The 20,905-nt window shown below is 54.5% G+C and overlaps 2 protein-coding genes across 2 annotated transcripts; both read left to right on the top strand.

Annotated features, from left to right (window-relative positions):
* The first annotated feature begins 666 nt into the window (after positions 1-666).
* ptchd1 (patched domain containing 1) lies at positions 667-7,308 on the top strand. The gene is made up of 4 exons (XM_061805418.1): positions 667-1,029; positions 2,069-2,780; positions 4,664-5,295; positions 5,364-7,308. Exons 1-4 carry the CDS (start codon positions 682-684, stop codon positions 6,465-6,467), a joined length of 2,796 nt encoding a protein of 931 aa, XP_061661402.1. The 5' UTR covers positions 667-681; the 3' UTR covers positions 6,468-7,308.
* A 1,763-nt stretch (positions 7,309-9,071) lies between these two features.
* Positions 9,072-18,486, top strand: LOC133493055 (adhesion G-protein coupled receptor G2-like). Its single transcript, XM_061805992.1, has 18 exons — positions 9,072-9,121; positions 9,270-9,389; positions 9,462-9,544; positions 9,769-10,094; positions 10,488-10,746; positions 13,686-13,917; positions 14,032-14,188; positions 14,268-14,417; positions 14,631-14,753; positions 14,825-14,870; positions 14,938-15,041; positions 15,144-15,268; positions 15,349-15,617; positions 15,696-15,795; positions 16,280-16,566; positions 17,351-17,452; positions 17,533-17,652; positions 18,017-18,486. Exons 1-18 carry the CDS (start codon positions 9,072-9,074, stop codon positions 18,103-18,105), a joined length of 2,742 nt encoding a protein of 913 aa, XP_061661976.1. The 3' UTR covers positions 18,106-18,486.
* Positions 18,487-20,905: the final 2,419 nt, after the last annotated feature.

Below are 20,905 nucleotides of genomic sequence, written 5' to 3'. Positions count from 1 at the left end.
GTCAGACTGAATTTGAGCATTCATTTGCGTTCCAGTGCCAAAGCAGTACAAAGACGTCAATCTGGCAGAAGCGAGCTTTTAATTTGAAATGGTCACTCTGTTTGCTTTGGTTTTCCTTTTTCCTCGAGACAAATTGCTCAAATTTGATAATCCTTGTGTGATGATGTGATATTTTCACCTCACTCCGGTGGCACTTTTGCGGTGTGCAATGCTCTTATTTTGACATCTTGGTTCCCACAACCGTCGTCCCTGGATGACATGCACGCGCACGGTGCCTACCGGTGCTCAGCAGCAGCAGCAGCAGCGCCGGGCTGGGCTGAGTCCGTCGGAAGACGCAGAGCGGGGGTGCCCAACGCAGCATCAGGTAGGAGGACGGGATGGACGGGATGGACGGATGGATGGATGGAAGGACGCGCCGCACATTCATATTCTCTCTCTCTACATTGGAAGGTTTTCACAGCGGATGAGTGGAGAAGATTAGGAGGACCCCCGCCCCACCCACCCCGGCGCACCTCTCGGCTTCCCCCCATCGCAGATGCACAGAAGCGGGGCGCGCGCCGCCGATGTGCCCGGCCGCCCCTGATGCTCTTCGGCGCAGCCTCGGGGCTTTCCGCTCGCTGGGAGAGGCTGGAGCGGACGCCGCCGCCGGCGCGGGGGCCTCCCGCTCGGCCGCGCGCCGCCATGCTGCGCCGGGCGCTGCACGCCGGCCTGAGCGGCGGCTTCCGCGCGCTGGGCCGCTTCGTGGCCGGCCAGCCGGTGTTGTTCGCCTCGGTGCCGGTGCTGCTCGCCGTGCTGCTGGGCGCCAGCTTCAGCCGCTACCGCGTGGAGGAGGACGTGCAGAGCCTGCTGGCGCCCAAGCACAGCCTGGCCAAGATCGAGGGCAACCTGGTGGACAGCCTCTTCCCCATCAACCACTCCAAGCACGCCCTCTACTCGGACCTGCAGACGCCCGGACGTTACGGCCGCGTCATCGTCACCGCCCGGCGGGGGAGCGTGCTGGAGCCGCCGCATCTGGACACCGTGCTCAAGGTAAGCGCCGCTTCTCCACGTTATTCGGCGACAAAATATGCTGCACTTGCTGCGTGGGAAATATGGAAAATGGAAACAAAAGAACAGGCACGCAAGCAGGAGGTTGCAGCCCATTTCTGTTTGTCACTTGAAAACGTATGCTTGGAAAAAAAAGAAGAGAAATTTCACAAACAGAATTTAATAGAAATGTGTCATCTTAATTTCTATTTACAGCAGATCAATGTGATCCATTTGAATTTGAAGACTGTCACTGTGACTATCTGCGACAGTCATTCAAATGAGATCAACATTGTCATACATCCAGGATGTGATTGTCGTGATGAAAGTAGCACATAAAAAAAGCTTTCAGAAGAAGTTGAATCACTTTATAATATCAAATTACAGCAATAACATTTGGAAAATCAAAGTTGTTGAGCGTGATCATCTTTGCCAATATCAGGTGATTTTCCTCCAGCTCTGGTATTGATTATTAGGTTGCGAACCTAATAAAGGCTCCGCATTTTCCTTTATAGAGGCACTAAATTAACCTCTTTGCAATTAATTGATTTTGATTGAGTTTATGAATCACTTTTATAGCGCACAAGTTTATTGGTTCATTGGTCAAGCTCTGCTCCTCGGCCAGCAAAAAGTCAAAACAGGAAACCAAATGAAACGCTGCAATAAAAGAAGATTGCACCGGAACACTTTTAAAAGTCGATAAATGCCTTGAAGGATTCAAGCATGATATTAAATGAAAAGCAAACGAATCAAATTGGTCGATGTAGAAAGTCGACGGGTTGTCGACAAACTGCAGAAAAAAAGTTGAGGACAAGCAAGGCAGCAACTGGCATCTGGCTTGTTGCTAGGTAACCGTGGAGATGTTGGCAGTGTTGTCCCATCGTCATGGCAACCGCTGATGATTCTTTGTTAGTGTATCAACATTAAATGAGGCTTCTGAAAAAAAAAAAATGCACACACCCCGGCCGAAACTCCCGCAAATTTGTGGCTGGCAGTTCATCCTCAATTTTTAGAATTTTTTTTTTTGGGCTCCTGATTTCAGCTCCACAGGCTGATCTACCAGATGCAGGTGACGGTGCCCCCGAGCGGGCCCAACAGCTTCAACTACTCCTTCTCGCACTTGTGTCTCCCCGACGACAAGAACGCGTGCATCGTGGACGACATCATCCGCGCCATGGAGGACATCCGCTCGGCCCGGGCCGCCAACCGCTCGGCGCCCGTCCTGCGTTACCCGATCACGCGGCTGGCGGACGGGCGCCGGGCGTACGTCGGCCACCAGCTGGGCGGCGTGCATAGCTGGGCCCCCGAGGCCGGGCCCCGGGGAGCGCGGGGGTCGCGGGGCGAGGGCGTGCGCTCGGCGCGGGCGCTCCAGCTGACCTACTACCTGCAGGCGCGCGGCGGCCTCATGGAGGGCGTGGCCGACCAATGGGAGAAGGCCTTCTGCGGGCGGCTGCGGGACTTCGCGGCGCTCCACCCTCAGCTGGGCTTCTACCCGGCCACGTCGTCGTCCCTCAGGACCGACTTCCAGCTGTCCTCGGTGCTGGCGCGTCGCCCCCTGCTGGCCGGCCTGGGGCTGTGCGGCGCGCTGGCCGTCCTGTGCTGCTCCATGCGGGACTGCGTCCGCTCCAAGCCGTGGTTGGGCGCGCTGGCCTTGCTGTCCGTCACGCTGGCGGGGCTGACGGCGGCGGGCATTCTCAACCTGAGCGGCTCCACCTACAATTCCACCTACCTGGGCATCCCTTTTGTCATGCTGGGTGAGTCCGGAGTCGTTCAGCCTTTGTCATCCTTCACTTCACGGAGTGTTCACGGAGTGTTCTGGACCCAATTGGAGTTTTTCATGTTGCCTGAAGAGAATTTTTAGAACAATACGCATTCGATCAAACCAGATAACTTTGGCTTACGAAAGTCCGCTAGCTTAATGCTAACCCATAACAAAACAAAGTTGGCCTCTCCTCCGATATTTATAAACCTTTCAAATCTGAGGTTAGAACACAAACTGTGCAGCAACACATGTAGAGCGATCATATAAAAATCCTCGCAGGCATATATTCTCTATCATCCGCCCAAAATGATCAATGTGACCTCAGCTTAGTTGCGACAGTCTTCGTTGCTTCCGTGCGAGTGTCTACGTTGCAGTCCTGAAGTCTCGGTCTGTTTCTCCTGAGCTCAAGAGCAGACGTGGAACCCGGAACCGCCGCGTTCCAAGCGACGTCCGCTCGATTTGCTTCAAAGCGGGCGTTTTTTGCGGTCTTTCAGCAACCCGCCAATCAAATTGCTGATAGCGAGAGGAAAAAAAATGGCCTCCACGCTGCAGAAATCGCCGCCCAAAGAAAAGATGAAACGCCGCAGGAGGCGAACTCTCCAATTGATTTGATGTTGTTGTTGTTTATATGCTGCACCTGATGCGCCCCCTCCCCCCCACGAGCGTCCGTGGGGGGGCGGACGTCATCCTCTCCCAGGCCGTGACCTCGACTCGTCGGAGTCGTGCCGCTGACTTCACGTTGCACCGCTGAGCGAAGAAAGTCGTCCCCCCCCAAGAAAGAAAAACCTTGCGGCGAAACAAATCAGTCCACTGAGGGGGAAACGAGCTGACTCGGCAGCGGAGAAACCGAACCCAAAGTCCGAAGACTTGCAGGTTGTCCGGATGCCGGGGGGGGGGGGGGTGAAAAAAAAGCACCTCTGCGCAATTCACGGTCTTCGATGAAGGGAAGAAGCGTCTCGATTGTGGGAATTATTGGGGGGGGGGGCCTGAACAGCAAAAGAAGACGTTTGACGAGAGGCTTGCAGTTGGAGGGACGTGACGACATTTTCGTCAGCTCTTGAAATTCTTCTGTAATCTGGAGGAGGGATTTTTCTTAAAATAACGGCCCAAAAGAAGAGAAGCGCAGTCGGGGGAATAGTTGACGCCCCCCCCCCCCCCCGCCGCGCCCACAAAAAGTGCCGTTTGGTAGAAAGATGGCAGAACGCTAAAAAAAGCAAATCCAAACAAACGTCCCGCAGCGATTGTCACAACTTCGTTTGTCTACCCCGACGGATCGGCTGGCTGGTTCCCATCCGGGGTGTGAAACGCTTTGTCGTGTCGAGGTCACCTAAGTGGAGGGGGGGTGGGGGGGGGTGTCGAGCTTTATTATATGCGTGCCGAGGCTGCCGCCGTGGCAACCAGCGAAGGAGGCCGGAAAACCGAAATGCGCCCGCTGAGGCTCCGCCGCTGAAATATGATCGCAAAATAAAAAAAAAAACGCTTTTGCCGCATCATTGCCGTGATATATTCGAAACCGAAACATGATGACTCATAATTTCAAAAAAAAAAAGAAGGCTTTGTTTGATCCCGCCCCCTTCCGGTGGCCATTTTGGAAACGACTTTCACTGCCGGATGCCCGTCGGAAGCGAAGAGACGCGGTTGGATTCCGGCGACAGCGCGGTCCAAATGCGGGTCTCCAGGATCCAAGGCGTAGATCCAGACCGGAACCCGATCAGGCGCTGTTAGATTTTCACTTTTGTTAGTATAAAGTGCCCCCCGCCGCGATATAGAACCATGTCAAAAGCCAAAGTCCCCCCCCCCCCCCTCATTTCCCCTCGCAGGTCACGAAGTTTTGGACGAGATTGGACAAGTCTGTTTTTTCGTTCCGCTCCGCAGGTCACGGCCTGTTCGGCGCCTTCGAGATGCTGTCGTCCTGGCGTCGCACTCGCGAGGACCAGCACGTGAAGGAGCGCGTGGCGAGCGTCTTCGAGGACGTCATGCTGCGCTTCTCGGGCTCCACGGCGCTCCACCTGTTGACTTTGGGCCTGGCCGCCTCGCCGCTCACCAACATGGAGGCGGTGCGGCTGTTCTGCCGCGCCGCCGCCCTGGCGGTGGCCGTCAGCTACGCCTACGTGCTCTCCTTCTACAGCTCGTGCCTGGTCTTCACCGGCTACCTGGAGACGGGCTACCGGCACGGCTGCTTTTGCCGACGGGTGCCCAAACAGGAGCGGCTGGACTCCAAGCCGGCCTGGTACCGGTGCCTGATGTACACCCGCTACCAGGACGAGGCGCAGACCGCCACGGGGACGCCGCACGCGCCCCGCCCGGCCGACCTGGCGCACGCTCGCACTTACGTGGCCGCCGAGCACCTGACGGGCGCCGCGGATTCCCGCCCCCGGGACTCGCACCTCCTGCTGGGCTGCGTGAGGCGTTGCTACGGAGACTGGATCACCAATACCTACGTCAAGCCCTTCGTGGTCCTGCTCTACCTGGTCTACATCTCCTTCGGGCTGATGGGCTTCCTGCAGGTGAGACGTCAAATGCAGTCGCGGATCGTGAGTCGGGGTTTTCAAAATGTGAAAACGATCGTCGACAGGTGGCCCAGGGCTCGGACCCCAGCGGCCTGGTCGCCATGGATACGGCCACGGTCTCGTACACCCGCGCCCAGCAGCGCTACTTCAGCTCCTACTCGCCGGTCATCGGCTTCTACATCTACGAGAGCGCCCCCTACTGGAACGCCTCGGTGCAGCGCGACCTGCTGGAGTACGCCAAAGGCTTCCAGCGCATCAGCTGGCTCGAGGCCTACCTGGCCTACCTGTCGGAGCAAAACCGCTCCACCAGCTCGCCCCGGGACAACTTCACCCGCACTCTCCGCCAGGACTTCCTGCGCGAGCCTCAGTTCGCCCACTTCGCCGACGACATCATCTTCGCCGAGCGGGGCCCGGGCGAGGAGCCCGACGTGGCGGCGTCGCGCATCTTCCTGGTGGCCAAGACCACGGAGAACAAGCGCGAGGAGATGTCGGTGCTGCTGGACACGCTGCGCCGCTTGTCGCTCACCTCCCGCGTGCGCTTCCTCATCTTCAACCCGTCCTTCGTGTACTTGGACCGCTACGCTGCCGCCGTCAGCTCGCCGCTGCGCCACTCGCTCCTGGCCGTCCTCTTCCTGTTGGGTCTGTCCTCCCTGGCCGTGGTGGAGCCCCTCGTCTCCGTCTGGCTGGGGCTCACCCTGCTCTCGGTGCAGTTCGGCGTCCTGGGCTTCATGACCCTGTGGGGCGTGGAACTGGACTGCGTGTCGGTGCTGTGCCTGATCCTGGCGTTGGGCCACGCCGCCGACTGCAGCGCGCCGCTCTTGTGCGGATTTGCGGCCGGCCGGGGAGACAGCAGGACCCGCTGGGTGAGGGTGGCGCTGGAGCGGCACGGCGTCCCCTCGCTGCAGGCCTTCCTCTGCTACGGCGCCGCCTTGGCGCCCGTGGGCTCGGTGCGCTCCAACCTGACGCGCACCCTCTTCCGCTGCCTGGCGCTGACGGCCGGCTGCTCCGCCTTGCACGCGCTGGCCTTCCTCCCCACCCTGCTCACCTTCCTGCCCCCGTCCAAAAGCCGAGCCCGCCGACCCGACGGCGGGGACGCCCCCCGGCAGGAAGTCGAGTGCGTGGAGATGAGCGACGGCACGCGAGTGGTCGACCAAATCACCACGGTCTGACCGCGGGGGCTGGGGAGAGACATTCGCCTCGAGATCCAGCTCAAGATCCAAGTACTAGTACATCCTTAGTCCTCGAGTGAAACAATCAAGCGTACTAGTAGGATCTCGATTACCTCTGTGATGGTCATCCACAGAGTGTGAGTCAAGGAAAGCAGTTTTGCTCAAGGCGTTTTAGGTGCGGCACGTCGGTGGGCGGCTTTTTCAGGTCCAGAACCGGAAGAGACGTGCGTTCAAGGCTAAATTCTGGATAGGGAGGAGCGCCCTTTTGAAAGCGGCGTCAAAGAAACCGTCTATGTGGGTGGTACGCCGAACACAACAAAACTGGTGGCATGCAGTCGCCCCACTAGGATGCTCAAGTTGTCTTACTATCGAGGATATGAAGTGTACTAGTACACGGACCATGACCTGGATCTCAAGAACGCGGAATAAACGCTGAAAGTGTTTCCCGCGTCGGACTCTCCGACCGGCCGGTTGCCATGGAGACTGCCGACTTGAGAGGTGAGCGCGGCGGCGGAGGGGGAAAAAAAAAAAATGCTCGCCAAATGCACATTTTTATCGCCGGGGAGCGAGATGTGTCGTTTCCGTGGCAACGGGGCGAAAACCACCAAAGAGCCGAGCTCGGGCTTTCGGGGGCGGGGAGGAACGGACGCTGGCGAATGTTGGCGCGGCACAGCGGGTGGACAAAAGTACTGGGACGCACCCCATAATAATACTCATTCGAGGCCGAACTCTCAATTCATTTTTCAATCTTTTTTTTTTTCCAGTGCACGTCGACCTCACGAATGGAGGCAAAATTTCTTCCGTCGTTTTGGAAAGTTTTGCTGGACGCGAGTTTTCACTTCCTGCGGGTGTCCCAATACTTTTGTCCTCGGACCGTGTTTTTGTACGCCAATGCTGGACAAATAAAGCCACAGTGGTTCAAGCAAACTGGAGTTGTTGCTGGTTCGGACGTGACGCCACGGCAGTCGTCGGCCGTTTTCTGCAACTCTTGACCTCACGAGCGCATTCGCTGGCGCGGACGTTTCTATTGGTTAACCGGGAGACGAACATTTCCTGCCACCCGCGAATATGCTCAAAAAGTACATTTATCCAGCGGTCTTGCCTAGATTGCGTGTGAAATTCCAGCTTCCACGTGACTGTATTGAATAGCAGACGCCAGCAGATGGCGGTGTTGCATCCCTTTGATTTCAGATAAGCACCACTTTTGAATAGAAGATAAAGATTAGGCAGTAAATCTTGGCTCGGCACGGCGATTATGAGGCAGAAAAATGAAGTCTGGCAACTTTAGATATCTCACGCTCCACGTATGTCGTATGTAGCGTTATGGTGCAAAGGGAATATGTATCGCGGTACACTGTACAAATGTTGTGTGGCCATTATGAGGGAAAGATGAGGAAATGTCAAAGAACGTGTAAAAAAGGTTGCCGAACGATCCTTTACTGTGTCCAGGTCCGATTTGTGACCGATTTACGCTTTAAAAACACTTTTATTTTGGTACTGTAGCTCAAGATCTGCTGAGTCCAGGGCCGGATCTGTTCAAGCGGGATACCGAAAATCCCAAATCCTGAAAAGTCTTCAAGTCCCCCCCCCCCGAAGTGTTTTGTCGTATCACCCTTGTGATCCGATTGCGTTGGGTTTCCTCCTCAGTGGAAGCGAACAAAGGCCGGCCGACACCTGAGGAGGGGGGGGGGGGGGCGCAGCCGTCAGCGCCCCCTGGTGTCCAGCTGCAAAGGCTCCGCGGGGGCCCCGGGGATGTTTTCGTCTGCCGGACCGCCATCGTGATACCATTCCTCAAATTCACGGCCACGCCTGTGCGTGCGTGGGAGTGTCTGCGGAACGTTTTTCTACCCGGAATTCATTTCACAAATCATCTCCCAAGGCGCGGTGTTGTTCTTTTGGACTCATATTGCGCATATTTGTGTGCTGTTTTCGACACACACACGCGAGGGATCAAATGAAGGCTAATACTCTGTCCAGGAACCGTCTGGGCCTCGCATCCTGTTGCGGCAGCTGCTGCCCTCCGGTCCTTCTGCGAACGTAGACGGATGGATGAAGGATGAGCGATAGAAGGACGTCCGTTGGACTGATGGAGGGATGATGGATGCAAGGATAATGCGGGCGATGGATAGATGACGCCGTTCGCGAAGGGAAGACGCGCACGCGGATGAATGGGGCGGACTGATGGAGAGATCACGGATGGATGACAGGATAGGGTGCAATGCGTTCATCCATTGCTATACGGATGACGGACGGACGGAGGGATAAATGGAGGAAAACAAATGAGAAGGGAAGGATGTATTTGGGGGCGGACGGATGGATGGAAGAGGGGCGTTCAGGGATGACAAGTTGAAGCTTGATGGAAAGCAAAGATCGGCCGAAAGTCTTTGACGATCGCCACGAGGCACGAGCAACGCGGGCCGATGAAGGGATGAACGGCGAACGGACGCTCGTTCGACCCGCCCCCCTCCTCCGTGTGGGCGTGTCCCCGCCGGGTCTGTCATTTCCTGAGCGCACCAACGCGGCGCCGCAAAAGCGAGTGAGATGCGCTCGCTTTTATCGTCCAGCCAAAATTCACGGCGCCGAAAAAAGGAGGAGGAGGAAGACATGAAGAAGGAGCACGATGACGACCTGAGGGAAAACTCCAAATGGATCCGGTAATACATTTATTTCAACGTCTTTTGCGCCGTTAAGAGGAACATTTTTTTTTTTTTTTTGGAAAAGTCCATTGTCGTCAAACGTGGCGTGACGCGGTGTAAATATGAGCCGTTGAGAGCTTGACACGCGATATGCGGGGCATAAAAGCGACGGAGAGGCCCGAAGGCCGCGGGACAATGAGGCGGCGAATAAAACCCGAGCGAAGACGCAATCCGCCGTTGGCGTCCAGAGGCTGAGAAAGGACGAGGTTGAGGGTCAGGGGTCATGGTCAGCGTTCGTGTCGACATCAGCGCGACCCAAAGGCGATCTGACGTGGCCCGTCCCAATACTTTTGCCCAGGCGTGTTTCCAGAACCACGACGCGGGAGAGGACTTTCCTCCGAGTCCTCTGGCTCTTCTGTTTGGGAGCTTCTCCAGTCGCAGGTAGGAATTCCCCACTCCCAGCGAATGTGGTTCCGGTGCTGGGGCCAGTTCCCCGCTGGTTTTGGCTTCCCCCGAAGTGCTTCGAACTTTGAAGTCGGAAATAAGTCGCTCTTAAGTGAACACTTGAACAGGGACTTGGTGCCGGAACCACAACGGTGGGACCTACTTTAGCTATACAGAGCGCAATCGCAAGACGAGCGAATTGCTCCCGTCCTCTGTTGAAGCATTCGGTTACTTCCTGGGGGACACCAAGGCGGTTCTGCACGGCTGCGAGGACCACTGGACCCTGCAGGGGAGCGCCTCGGTGCCCTCGCTGCTCCAGATGAGCGTGTGCCTGGACGTGAGAGTGCTGGCTCCGGGGTCCTGGGTGGCCTTCTCCTACAGCTCGGTCCGCGACCCCGGGCCCGAGCTGGGCCTGGAGGGGGACGAGGGGGCGCTGTACGGGTGGCTCCTGGGGGTCCGCCACCGCTTCCCCGTCAGTCTGGCGCCGGATCGGTGGCACAGGGTGTGCCTGAGGAGGGACGTGCCCGGGAACTCCTTCAGCCTGGAGGTCAGGAGACCACCGCTTCCAATATACCCCCTTTTTGTATTTTAGATATTTTTTTGCAACGTAAACAACGTAAAATTTGTCAGCGTTTCTATGAATTGAAAATTACAAAATATTTGCTCTTTTTGTTTCAAGAAATTAAAAATGGAAAAGTTGATTTGTTTAAAAAAAAAAAAAGATGGAACGTTAATGATAACACTAACAAGGTGTCGTCAAAATGAGGCGTCCTCAACAGTTTGCTGTCAAATTTTGACTTTGCAGCGTCGCCTTCGCGCTGTTCGCAAGCAATCTCACCAATGATGGAACGTTGTGATGAAAATCATTTGGAAATTCAAACGGCGTTTACCGTATTATTATGAGGGATGGCGGCGGTGGCAGCTAACCTGTCGGTTTTAGGTGGCCGGACGTCTGGTGGCCAAGCGGACGGTCGTCGCCCGGGCCGTCCCGCCCTCGGGCTCGCTCTGGCTGGGCTGCCGACCTCGGCGGCGGGCGGCCGACGCCCCGGCGGGTCGCGTGGAGGTGTACATGTTCCGGATGTGGGCCGACCTGGCCCGCCGCGGCCCCTGCGAGGACGGCGCGGTGATCGGCTGGGACGCTCGCTTCTGGGGCGTGACCAGCCCCAGGGCCCGGCAGACGGACCGCGACCTCCCCTGCGGTGAATGTCGCCGCTCTTCTTACGATTCCTTCTTGGTGGCTTGAGTAAGTACTCGAGTATTAACGAGCACCTTTGTTGTCCTTAGCACAAGCTAGCGAATTGGAAGGCTATTTCGCCACTCCAACTGGTAAGTCATTTCTAGTGGCCAATTTGTCTTTGAGAAGCACCCTGACCTCAAATCTCAGCCCAAGCCCTAAACCAATGAATCTCAACTTTTAAGGAACATATCTTACATTTGAAACAGCTTAAATCTCCAACAAACAATTTTCAATGTAAATTTGCAGCTCGTGTTTATAGACCGCTGGTGACTCGCGAAAACTTACCCCAAAAAAACCTGCATCTGGCGCAAACCCATGAACTGGAACCCTACTCTACAACTAAACGCTTTACGTTAGCCCTCAGTGCTAAAACCAAACCTTAACTTAATCCCAATGCTCGCGTCCCAGACCCTAAACTTTAATCCTTAAACGGAACTCCTCACTGTAACAATTAACCTGAAATCCTTAACCCCAAAACTTGGGTCAATCGAGGCTGAACGGCTTCTCCGTGACCCTCCCCTGACTGACCAAGCTCGAACAAGTCAACCTGTGCTCACCGTCGTCTCAAATTGCCAACTTGCCCGCTGCGTTCGATTCATTCGACTGGATTTATGGCTTTCAGTTTCGACGGCGACTGACCTCCGCCGTCGTGGGCCTCAGTCAGTCCCGGTGACGGCTCGAAGCCGCGGTGAAAAAACTTCACTCGGGGCCCCAAACCCATCGGCGGTGACCTCTCCCGACACACAGTCAATAAACGACGCGACGACGTCATCGGACGTCACCGGCTCTCCCTCCGCCATTCCCACCAGCGCTCCAGGTTTAGCCCCACCTTCTGGCCGCAGCCCGCCCGATGGCCTCTCACCTAGCATGCGCACACCTGCCGCGAGCTCACACAAATCCAATCACACGACAACTAGCTCGTTACCAGCATCTGCCCACAATACAATTGAGAACAATGCGATTGCACTGAGTTCACTGACACCCTTCATCCAAGACACGTCACCATCCAACCCGCCGACAACGGCCGCGACATCGCACTACAACGTGACAGCACACTACAAAGGATTTACACACCTTGCAAGTGACGCAACAGTTTCCGACAGAGCGCAAACATTACGACCGGCTGCTAAAAACACCCTGAACAACAACGTTACAACGGGAAGCGCAATAACTCACCTCAGCAAAGTCGCGTCAAACTACAACCTGAGTACACCTTCCCTGGCATCACTTCACAATATAACTACACACTACAAAACAACCACAAATGGCACAACAGCGCATAACACAGCGTCTGACTATTTCCGAGCATTTGCTAACAACACACTCGAGCACAACGTAAGCACAATAACACCCGATAGCAAAGACACGTCGGTGTACGACCTCGGTACGCCTACCACGACATCGACACACAATGTAACGGCACACAAATCTTTTGCGCAGCTCCCCGCGATGTACAAAACGACTACCGACAGGTTATTAGCATCTGCCGACAGCACGCTTGAGTACAAAGAACGTGCAACAACGCCCTTCATCAAAGACACGTCACCATACACCGCAAGCCTACCTTCTTCTACACCACTTGACAATTTAACTACACACAAAGCCACTGAAAATGACACAACGGCGTACAATGTCACAGCAAGCGGCACAACACTCACTGACTCAGAAAACCTCCGTGAAGCTACAATAAGTACGATAACAGCCATCATTAAAGACACACCGCTAACTACACCTTCGCCTACAGCCTTTGACAGCGTTTCTACACGCAAAGTATTTCCAAATGACACAACAGTGCACAATATTAGAGCATCTAACGCATCAACACCCAGTGACAATCGCACAACGGACCTCCGTGGAACTACAACGAGTACGAAGACAATCCTCATCAAAGACACGTTACAAAACAGTCTAACGACGCCTTCGGCTGCATCCTTTGACGAGCAAAGTACACAGAAAACCTTTCCGCGTCCTGTAAATGGCACAACGTTAGACAACGTCACAGCGTCGCGCAACGACGGTGCGATAATGCCGCTCATCGAAGACACAAATTTCACACCACCGTCGCCTCAGTCGGTCACCGACGTAACCACACCCGACAGCAGGTTTTCCCTCACGATAGAGAGCAGGGAAACTACACACACCGTCGTGGTAAATGTGCGCGACAGTCCACCCGCGACTACGCCAGCATTTACGACAACAACCCCCGTCGACGCACAACTGGACAACGTCAGCGCGGATGCCGGGCGTCACAACGCAACCGCTGTTGACGAAAACCAACATCCAAGTTCGTATAACGGGACAACATCCGGCGAGATGACTTCACCGGTCGACCGCGCGACAGCTGAGCTCGCGGGTGAAGCGCTTAACCAGATAACAACCAACGGTCGCAACAACGCGTCCAGGACATCGGCACTTAATCACCCCCAACACCAAGTGCAGTTCAGTACAACAGCTGGAGCCTGGCGTGAACTTTTTGCTCGAGCGTCGACCGCCGTCACCGCGACGGAGGTGCGCCAAAGTCAAGGTAACGACGCCAGTCCAGAACTGACCTCACCCGCTAAGAATGGCTGCTAAACGTGAGTGTACATCAGTGGTGGGCGATACATCGGGTTGTGCTTTTTCACACCTTCAATCCGAACAAAAACAACTGCCAAAGACGTCATCTGGAGCGGTTCACCGTCAATGGACAAAAGGTGAAACATCCACAATCGGTACCGCCTGGATGTTCGCCACTGGTGTACATTCACGTAGCCTCCAAGTCAAATTTTCAAACCCTTAAATTCCTCTCAAGCAATCGCGATGATTTCCTCGTCATCTTCGGGCACGGAGACGAATCTGGAGCGGCGAGCGGACAAACTTGTGGAAGAAACCCGGCGTGCGTCTCAGCTCAAATCCTCCCAGGTCAAAGTCGAGTCCGACCGGACGGGCGACCGTTCGGCCTCGCGGAATCCACCGCTCGGCTACTGACCGGCGGCGTCTCCTGTCGGACGCGGCAGGTGGCGCGGCTGGCGGCCGAGCTGGAGAAGCTTCTGGAGGCTCCCGGCGTGCCTCGAGGGTTGGCCCAGAAAGTCGTCCGCATCGTCAGCAACCTGATGGACGCCCAGCGTCCCGCCCTCGCCGCGTCCGCCGACAGGTCAAGGTCACGCCGACGCGTCACGTCCTAGTTGTCACCCGTTTTTCCCACATATTGCTCTGTGTAGAAATATTGAGTAATAACTCCATACAGTAGAACATAATCTGTTTTCAGGATCATCAGCATGGTGGAGGACTTGGGCCTCAAGCTGCTCGTAAGCGACGCCTCTGCGGTCCTGTCGTCCCGCTCGCTGGTTCTGGCCGTGCGCAAAGTGGACGGACGCGACTTTCCCGCCGTGTCGGTCGACATCTCCAACACCGGCGACGTTCAGGTGGCGTTTGTCAGAGCGGCAACAAAACCTGCCTGGGTTTTTTCGTTGTGCATTTTTTTTTTTTTTTTTTTTTTTGCAGATGAACGGTGCGAACGGGTCCAGGAGGGCCGAGTCCACCGTGGCTTCCGTGTACCTGCCGTCCACCGTCACGGAGGCCTTGAGCGAGGACGAGCGCAAGCGGGTGGACAGGGTCCAGTTCACCTTCTACAGCAAAGCCGTCCTCTTCCAGGTGCGTCCGCTCGGCACGAACTTGTTCACGGCCACGGAATGTGCGGAAGCCGACCGTTTCCTGCTGGCGACGAATACATTTGTCAAGTACGCCGTGTTGCCCAGCTTGTCTGTGAAATTCAAGCTCTGATGTAGCTGTCATGACAAAAAGGGACCATTAGATGGCGGCGTTAGACTGGCCTGGATCTGAGATTTCAGAACTTTTTCGTTCCAGGACGCCACATTGAGCAATCAGACGGCCGTGAGTCCGGTGCTGGCGTGCAGCGTCAGCAACGTGTCCGTCAGCAACCTGAGCGACGACGTCCGCTTCACCATCCGACACCGCCGACCCGCGCACGTCAGTCCGCGCGAACACGACCGCCGAACGCATAAAGCCTCCTCTTCACTTTTGCTTCCTCAACACGGCAGACCGACGACGAGGCCGTTTGCGCCTTTTGGGACGTCGCCAGGAACGGTGAGCTCGTCCGCCGTCCGAACGAGTCTGAACCGGCGCCGTGAGGAACGTTGTCGGCGATTTTCAGGCGGCGAAGGCGGCTGGAACTCGGCCGGCTGCTCGGTGGTGAGCGCCACCCCGTGGGCCACCACGTGCGCCTGCAACCATCTCACCGCCTTCGCCATCCTGCTGGTCAGCGCCACGTTTTTGCCTCGGGGGCGGGAACCAAATAGTCGGTTAATTGTGTTGGTGGTGTCAATGGTGTTCTGGTGTGCGTTCTCCCGTGCCCACCAGGACCTGTCCGGGGGCGGGATACGCGACCCGCGGCAGGCCCAAGTCCTCACCATCATCACTTACGTCGGCTGCGGCCTCTCTGCAATTTTTCTGGCCGCCACCTTGTTGACGTACCTTTCGTTTGCGTAAGACTCCTCGATCAGACGCACACTCGCGACTTTTTGGGTTTTCCACACGTTTGTTTTTTGCGCTTCAACGTGCGCAGGAAGTTGCTGCGCGACGTTCCGGCCAAGATTCTGGTGCAGCTGTGCTCGTCCCTGCTGCTCCTGGACTTGACCTACCTGCTGGACGGCTGGCTGGCGCGGTTCCGGGCCCGCGGGCTTTGCGCGGCCGCCGCCGTCTCCCTGCACTACTTCCTGCTCAGCTCCTTCACGTGGGCGGGGCTCGAGGCCCTGCACATGTACCTGAGCATCGTGCGGGTCTTCACGCCGTACCTCAGCAGATACATGCTCAAGTTCTCGCTCATTGGCTGGGGTCAGCGCCCGGATAGTACCGACTGGTCGCGGTCCGACTCGCGGGTGTTTTTCACAGCGCTGTTGACGCCCGGCACAGGGGTTCCGGTCGTGGTCGTGGCCGCGGTGATCTCGGCGGACCGAGACAATTACGGTCCGGTCGCGTTTGGACCCTCCACGGACGGCACCTCGGGTGACTTGTGAGTAACGCCGACACTTTTTGACGGGTCAAGATTCTGTACGCGCCACGGACAAAAGTATTGGCGCAGAGCTCAATCAGGGGTTGCGAATTTTAAGTCCAGAGCATCATTTTCTGAAAGTATCGGATTTTTCTCTCATTTGGTCCAGAGAGGGTTAGAAAAACAACAAAATTGAAACACGCGCTTAACGTATCTTTATTCATATTTCATATTATTGCAAGCTACTAAAATGTTTTGCGTTTTTTTTTTTGTTGTTTTTTTTTACATTGTCTAAGATGTAAATATTTATTTGGCGCCATCTGGTGGCATCTCGGCTATGTAGAAGCGAGCGGAGGAGCTGCGTTTGTTTTTGTCGCATCCACAGGAAATGACCAATTTTCCATTTACGTGCAGCCGTCGTTCGCTCTCTGAATGAACCACCAAAAATTCCAATTCGGACACGTTTTCCTTGCGCATGTCCCGATTTCCTTTTCTTTTTTTGCAGCTGCTGGCTGCGCAGCGACGCGGCCTTCTACGGCGGCGTGGTGGCCTACTTCCTGCTGATCTTCGCCTCGTGCCTGCTGGTCTTCGGCGTGGTCATGGCGCAGCTCCGCCGCATCAAGCGTCAGAACCCGCACAACCAGTCGCCGCATCGGGGGGCGGCGGCCGACCTGCGCAGCGTGGCGGGCCTGCTGGCGCTGCTCGGCCTGGCCTGGGGCTTGGCGCTGTTCGCCTGGGGGCCGCTCCGCTTGCCCTTTGTCTACCTCTTCACCGTTTTCAACTCCTTGCAAGGTCGGCGCAGCAAATTTTTCTTTTCTTTTCGTCCAGCTGAACTTGAGTAAAATGACATCCCTGCTGTGATCAAATAAAAGATGAATCGATGCAAAGACTCCGAAAAGGAGTAAAGCAAAGATTGAAAATGAATTTTCAACAATATAGAATGAACCCAGTTGGGAAAATCCGCTACCACGTTTTTTTTTCCAAATTGCTGATAGGTGTCACAAGATGGCAGCAAAGCGCTACTTTGATCAAAAATGAAACTCCTCAACTCACTGCAACGTCCATAGTCGGCATCAAGGTGCCTCGGGATGGCGGTACTAGTACATAACTCTATTTCTATTTTTTAATCCTGCTGGTAAAGCGTTGGCCCCACAGTTCTGAGGACCCGGGTTCGATTCCCGGCCCCGCCTGTGTGAAGTCTGCATGTTCTCCCAGTGCCTGTGTTGGTTTTCTCCGGGTGGGCTCTCCGGTTTCCTCCCACATCCCAAAAACATGCAACATTAATTGGAGACGCTAAATTGCCCCGTCGGTGTGATTGTGAGGGCGACCGTTTGTCTCCATGTGCTGTGCGATTAGCCGGCGACCGGGTCAGGGTCCCGTGACCCTTGTGAGGATAGGCGGCAAAGAAAATGGATGGACAAAATAAAAATGACAGCTATCTGTACGTCAGGAATAAAAGTCAAGTACTTAAGTCCAGCTTCCTGAAAATGTACTTGTATAGAGTGAGTAAGTATTTCTACTTAGTTACTTCCTGCCGCCGTGTCTTTCTTGACACCCATTTGAGTTTCTTGTGCAGGTTTTTTCGTCTTTGTGTTCCACTGCGCCTGCAAGGAAAACGTCCGCCGCCACTGGAGGACTTTGCTGCGCTGCGGGCGTCCGCGATTGGCCGACATCTCAGGTGGTTACGCGCGTACCGTAAAATTGAAAAAAAAAAAAAAAAAAAGTACAAGAGGAAGCTAACGGCCACGATGGCGTCAGAATGGAGTCGGCCGGCCGCCCGGGAGAAGAGGAAGCTGACCGTGACCACGTCGGGCGCGTCGGCTCGCCCGCTGGCGTCTCGGAGCTCCTCGGTGGCCAGCGGCAGCACCGCCAGCGGCGGTACGTACCACGCCCGCTACAGGACGGCGCACGACTACTAATGTACACGATGAGGCGCCCCAAACACATCATCACCGAACTATCTTGCTGCAAATGATCATTTTCTGCCCCAAGAGGGCGGCAATGCATTATTTCGGTCTAAATAAAGCACCTCAACTCACTTGAACGCAGTTCCTCGACAGTAAAATGCCAAAAGATGATGCCAAAGCACTACTGAGATGTCAATACAGCTCCTAAACCCACTACGACATCGTTCGTTGGCATCCGACCTCCCCAAGATGGCGCTGAATTCGCGTTGTTTGGTTTTTGACGAAAAGAAAGTGTGACTTTTAGTCACTTTTTCACACTGTTGTCCCTCCCCCAGGCTCGACGTTTGCAGACAGCGGCCTGTCCGAGGGCTCGAGCGGCGACGTGGTCCTCAACGAACTCTACAGACAGACGCTCACCTTTTGAGGCCGCGCCGGCAACTTCTACCACTTCACTACCGGTGATTGTGTCCAAACGTACATTTACATGCCACTGTTTGGATTTCCCCCCCCACCCCCCACCAAAGGCCCAAATTAGATGAGGTGACCCGTTGGCAGAAAGTTTGTCAAACCACCTCTAAATATTGTGTTATTTTAAATAGTTTCATGTTAATCAAAATACGATAACCTATTAATATTTAGTACTAATCGAGGGCCCTCTTCTCCGCAGTCCCGTGCTTTTCCAGTAGATGGCGGTGTAAGATTTTTTTCAAGTTGCATTAGTGTTCCAAACAAGGAAAATAAAAAGGAATTCAAGAGCATCATCAGCATGTGTGACGGCAAGCTTCCATTCAGACTTGAACTAATTCAGGATTTGTGTCATATTTTTCATCTAGCGGACATTAAAGTGAAACTTTGGAACGGGCGTTTGATCCGAGGCACCCCAAAGTTCATCTCACGACAGCGGCCGCCTTTCACTCGGGCTAAGAGTTCCTCTTTCTCTTCAGGACAAATATTTCGAACACAAAAAAAAAAAAGATATTTGAACGTAGCGGCAGTTGCCATGGTGACAATAATAGTCATTCTCATTTCGGCCACGTCAGTCAGCAGCAGTCGTTCTTTGCAGAGGACAAAGAAAACATGCTCATGCTCACAATACTCCTATGTTGGCTCGCTTGTACCTTGAACCTGGAAACTGTACTTAAATTCTGCAGTATTTAAGGATTAAAAAAACAAAAAAGAATCGACGCCGCAATCGGGCGCTGATGGGCGGAGTCATCAAGAGGGCAAAGGCGACCTTTCAACTTTGCCTCGGGACGACGTGACCCGACTTTTGCACTTCGGTTCATGTCGGAGTGCAAAACTTAGACCGCGGTAGAATATTCACTACCACCACTCATTCGTTTTTATCTACTAAAGAAATATATTAAATACATTAAAAGTGTGCCGACGGCGTGGTTCATATTTTTGGTTGCCTTATTATAAATTCAAAATATTAGGTGCAGCTTTCAGGATTTTTTTTCCAGGTGTGATAACTATCTTATCTCAGTCCACTAAAAAAATAAATCATTATTTTCCACACTAAATCCCCCCAAAAAGTGAAATCCGATTGAGTTGTGCGCAGACAGCGATTCCTCTGTGCAGCACTAGAGGGAGCCACACTTGGACAATCGGCAAAATAGCAAATCTTTGCATCGTTTGGACTGCAAAGAGCAGCACGGCCCCCGTTTTGGGTCCTTTTCTGTTCGAGCGCCACGATTCTGCGTCCCAGCTCGTCGGGGAGGAAGAGAGACTTTATTTGAAGCCGCCAATTAACGCACGGGGGCTGATCCAAAAGCGCGTCGATGAGCTCTCGGCAGGCGGCGTGAAGCTTTTTTTTTTTTGGCACGTCCTCTCGTACGTACGTCGAGCGCTCGTCCAATCCCCGGAAAATCCGCGCTCGGGGGCGCGCGAACGGGCAGAGACGTTGTTGACGTTCCCGTTCGGATCAAAGAAAAGCTCCGGGTCGAAGCGGCGGCGAGGTCACGCGGGGTCAGGCCGAGCGCACGTGCCGGATCGCCGACGTCGGGCTTGGAATGAGTCCACTCGCAAAAGTCGGCAGGTTGATGCTCAACTTTGCCGGGAGCGCCGAACGGGATTAAGATGAGCTTTTGCTAAGCCGCCCCCCCCAAAAATAATAAATAAAAGTTTGCATCCTAGTGACACGGTTTCATCTTATGAAGCCGTAAATGATATTTTGCAGTCAAATTCCCAAATGTGAAGATATTTTTGAAATATACGTGCGCTTCAAATTAACCCATTTGAAAATGTGCATCTTATCCGTGATTGGCACGCAGACGGCGTCCCTAAAATGGCCGCTTCGCGTGTCCTTTTTTTGTGCGACCAAATTTGGTGTTTGCTGAATTTTCCAAATGTTTTAGAAAACCTCCTGCAAAGAGCCAAAAGTGACGCTCCAATGGCAGATTCCTTCACAGTAAAACGGCAGACTTCCTGTTCCTCTCTGGGCACGACGTTTTGGTGCGTCTTCTTAATTTCTACCAAATGTCACGTTACGAAGTGAATCCCGAATCGTCCAAATGATTGCAAGGAGGAAATGGCCACTTCCGGCCAAAATGGCTGACTTCCTGTTTCTTTTCCCAAATTGTTGCCCTGAAAAGGTCGCCACTGACGACAAACAAAGACTTGCAGCAGTTGCGCTTTTTTGCACAGTTGTTGCCAAACACGACGTCGTCTCATCTTGACGAGGTGGCCGGCTTTTTCTAAAAATAGCCCCCCGTGCGAGCTTCTTCCGGGCCCCGCTTCCCGTCTTCGAGTCAAATCCGAACGTTTGTCAGCGTTTGTTCCGAGAACAAAACAACAAGGGAGCGGGCGTCAACATGCGGTGACGATTGTTTGCAGGAAGGAAGGTAGGGAGGGGGGGGAGCGAAGTGAGGGAGGGAGGAGGGAAGGGAAGGGAAGGGAAGGGAAGGGAGGGTGTCAGGGAGTGATGGAGGAAGGCAGGGAGCAAGGAAGAAGGAAGAGAGGGATGGAGGGAGGAAGGAAGGTTATAAGGAGGGAGGGAGGGAGGAAGGGATCGGGAGAAAGGAAGATAGGAAGGAAGGAAGAAAAGAAAGGAAGGAAAGGAAGGAAAGGAGGGAGAAGACAAAAAGAAGGAGGAAAGGAAGAAAGAAAAAGAAAGAAGGCTCAGGAAGTAAGAGAAGGAAAGGAAAGGAAGAACAGAAGGAAGGAAGGGAAGAAGGAAGAAGGAAGAAAGGAAGGAAGGAAGGAACAAGGAGGGAGGACGGAAA

Source organism: Syngnathoides biaculeatus, chromosome 19, assembly GCF_019802595.1.
Source record: "Syngnathoides biaculeatus isolate LvHL_M chromosome 19, ASM1980259v1, whole genome shotgun sequence".
NCBI classification, from domain to species: Eukaryota; Metazoa; Chordata; class Actinopteri; order Syngnathiformes; family Syngnathidae; genus Syngnathoides; species Syngnathoides biaculeatus.
Note: the sequence above shows the minus strand (reverse complement) of the source record. Positions and strands in the feature narration are given on the sequence as shown.

Bases quoted from the DNA above. Each gene is read 5' to 3' on its own strand.
- ptchd1 (XM_061805418.1), top strand. From the start codon at position 682: ATGCTGCGCCGGGCGCTGCACGCCGGCCTGAGCGGCGGCTTCCGCGCG. The intron at 1,030-2,068 runs GTAAGCGCCGCT...TCCTGATTTCAG, and splicing joins ATCTGGACACCGTGCTCAAG to CTCCACAGGCTGATCTACCA. The intron at 5,296-5,363 runs GTGAGACGTCAA...GATCGTCGACAG, and splicing joins GGCTGATGGGCTTCCTGCAG to GTGGCCCAGGGCTCGGACCC.
- LOC133493055 (XM_061805992.1), top strand. From the start codon at position 9,072: ATGAAGAAGGAGCACGATGACGACCTGAGGGAAAACTCCAAATGGATC. The intron at 15,269-15,348 runs GTAAGACTCCTC...CAACGTGCGCAG, and splicing joins TTGACGTACCTTTCGTTTGC to GAAGTTGCTGCGCGACGTTC. The intron at 17,653-18,016 runs GTACGTACCACG...TCCCTCCCCCAG, and splicing joins CGGCAGCACCGCCAGCGGCG to GCTCGACGTTTGCAGACAGC.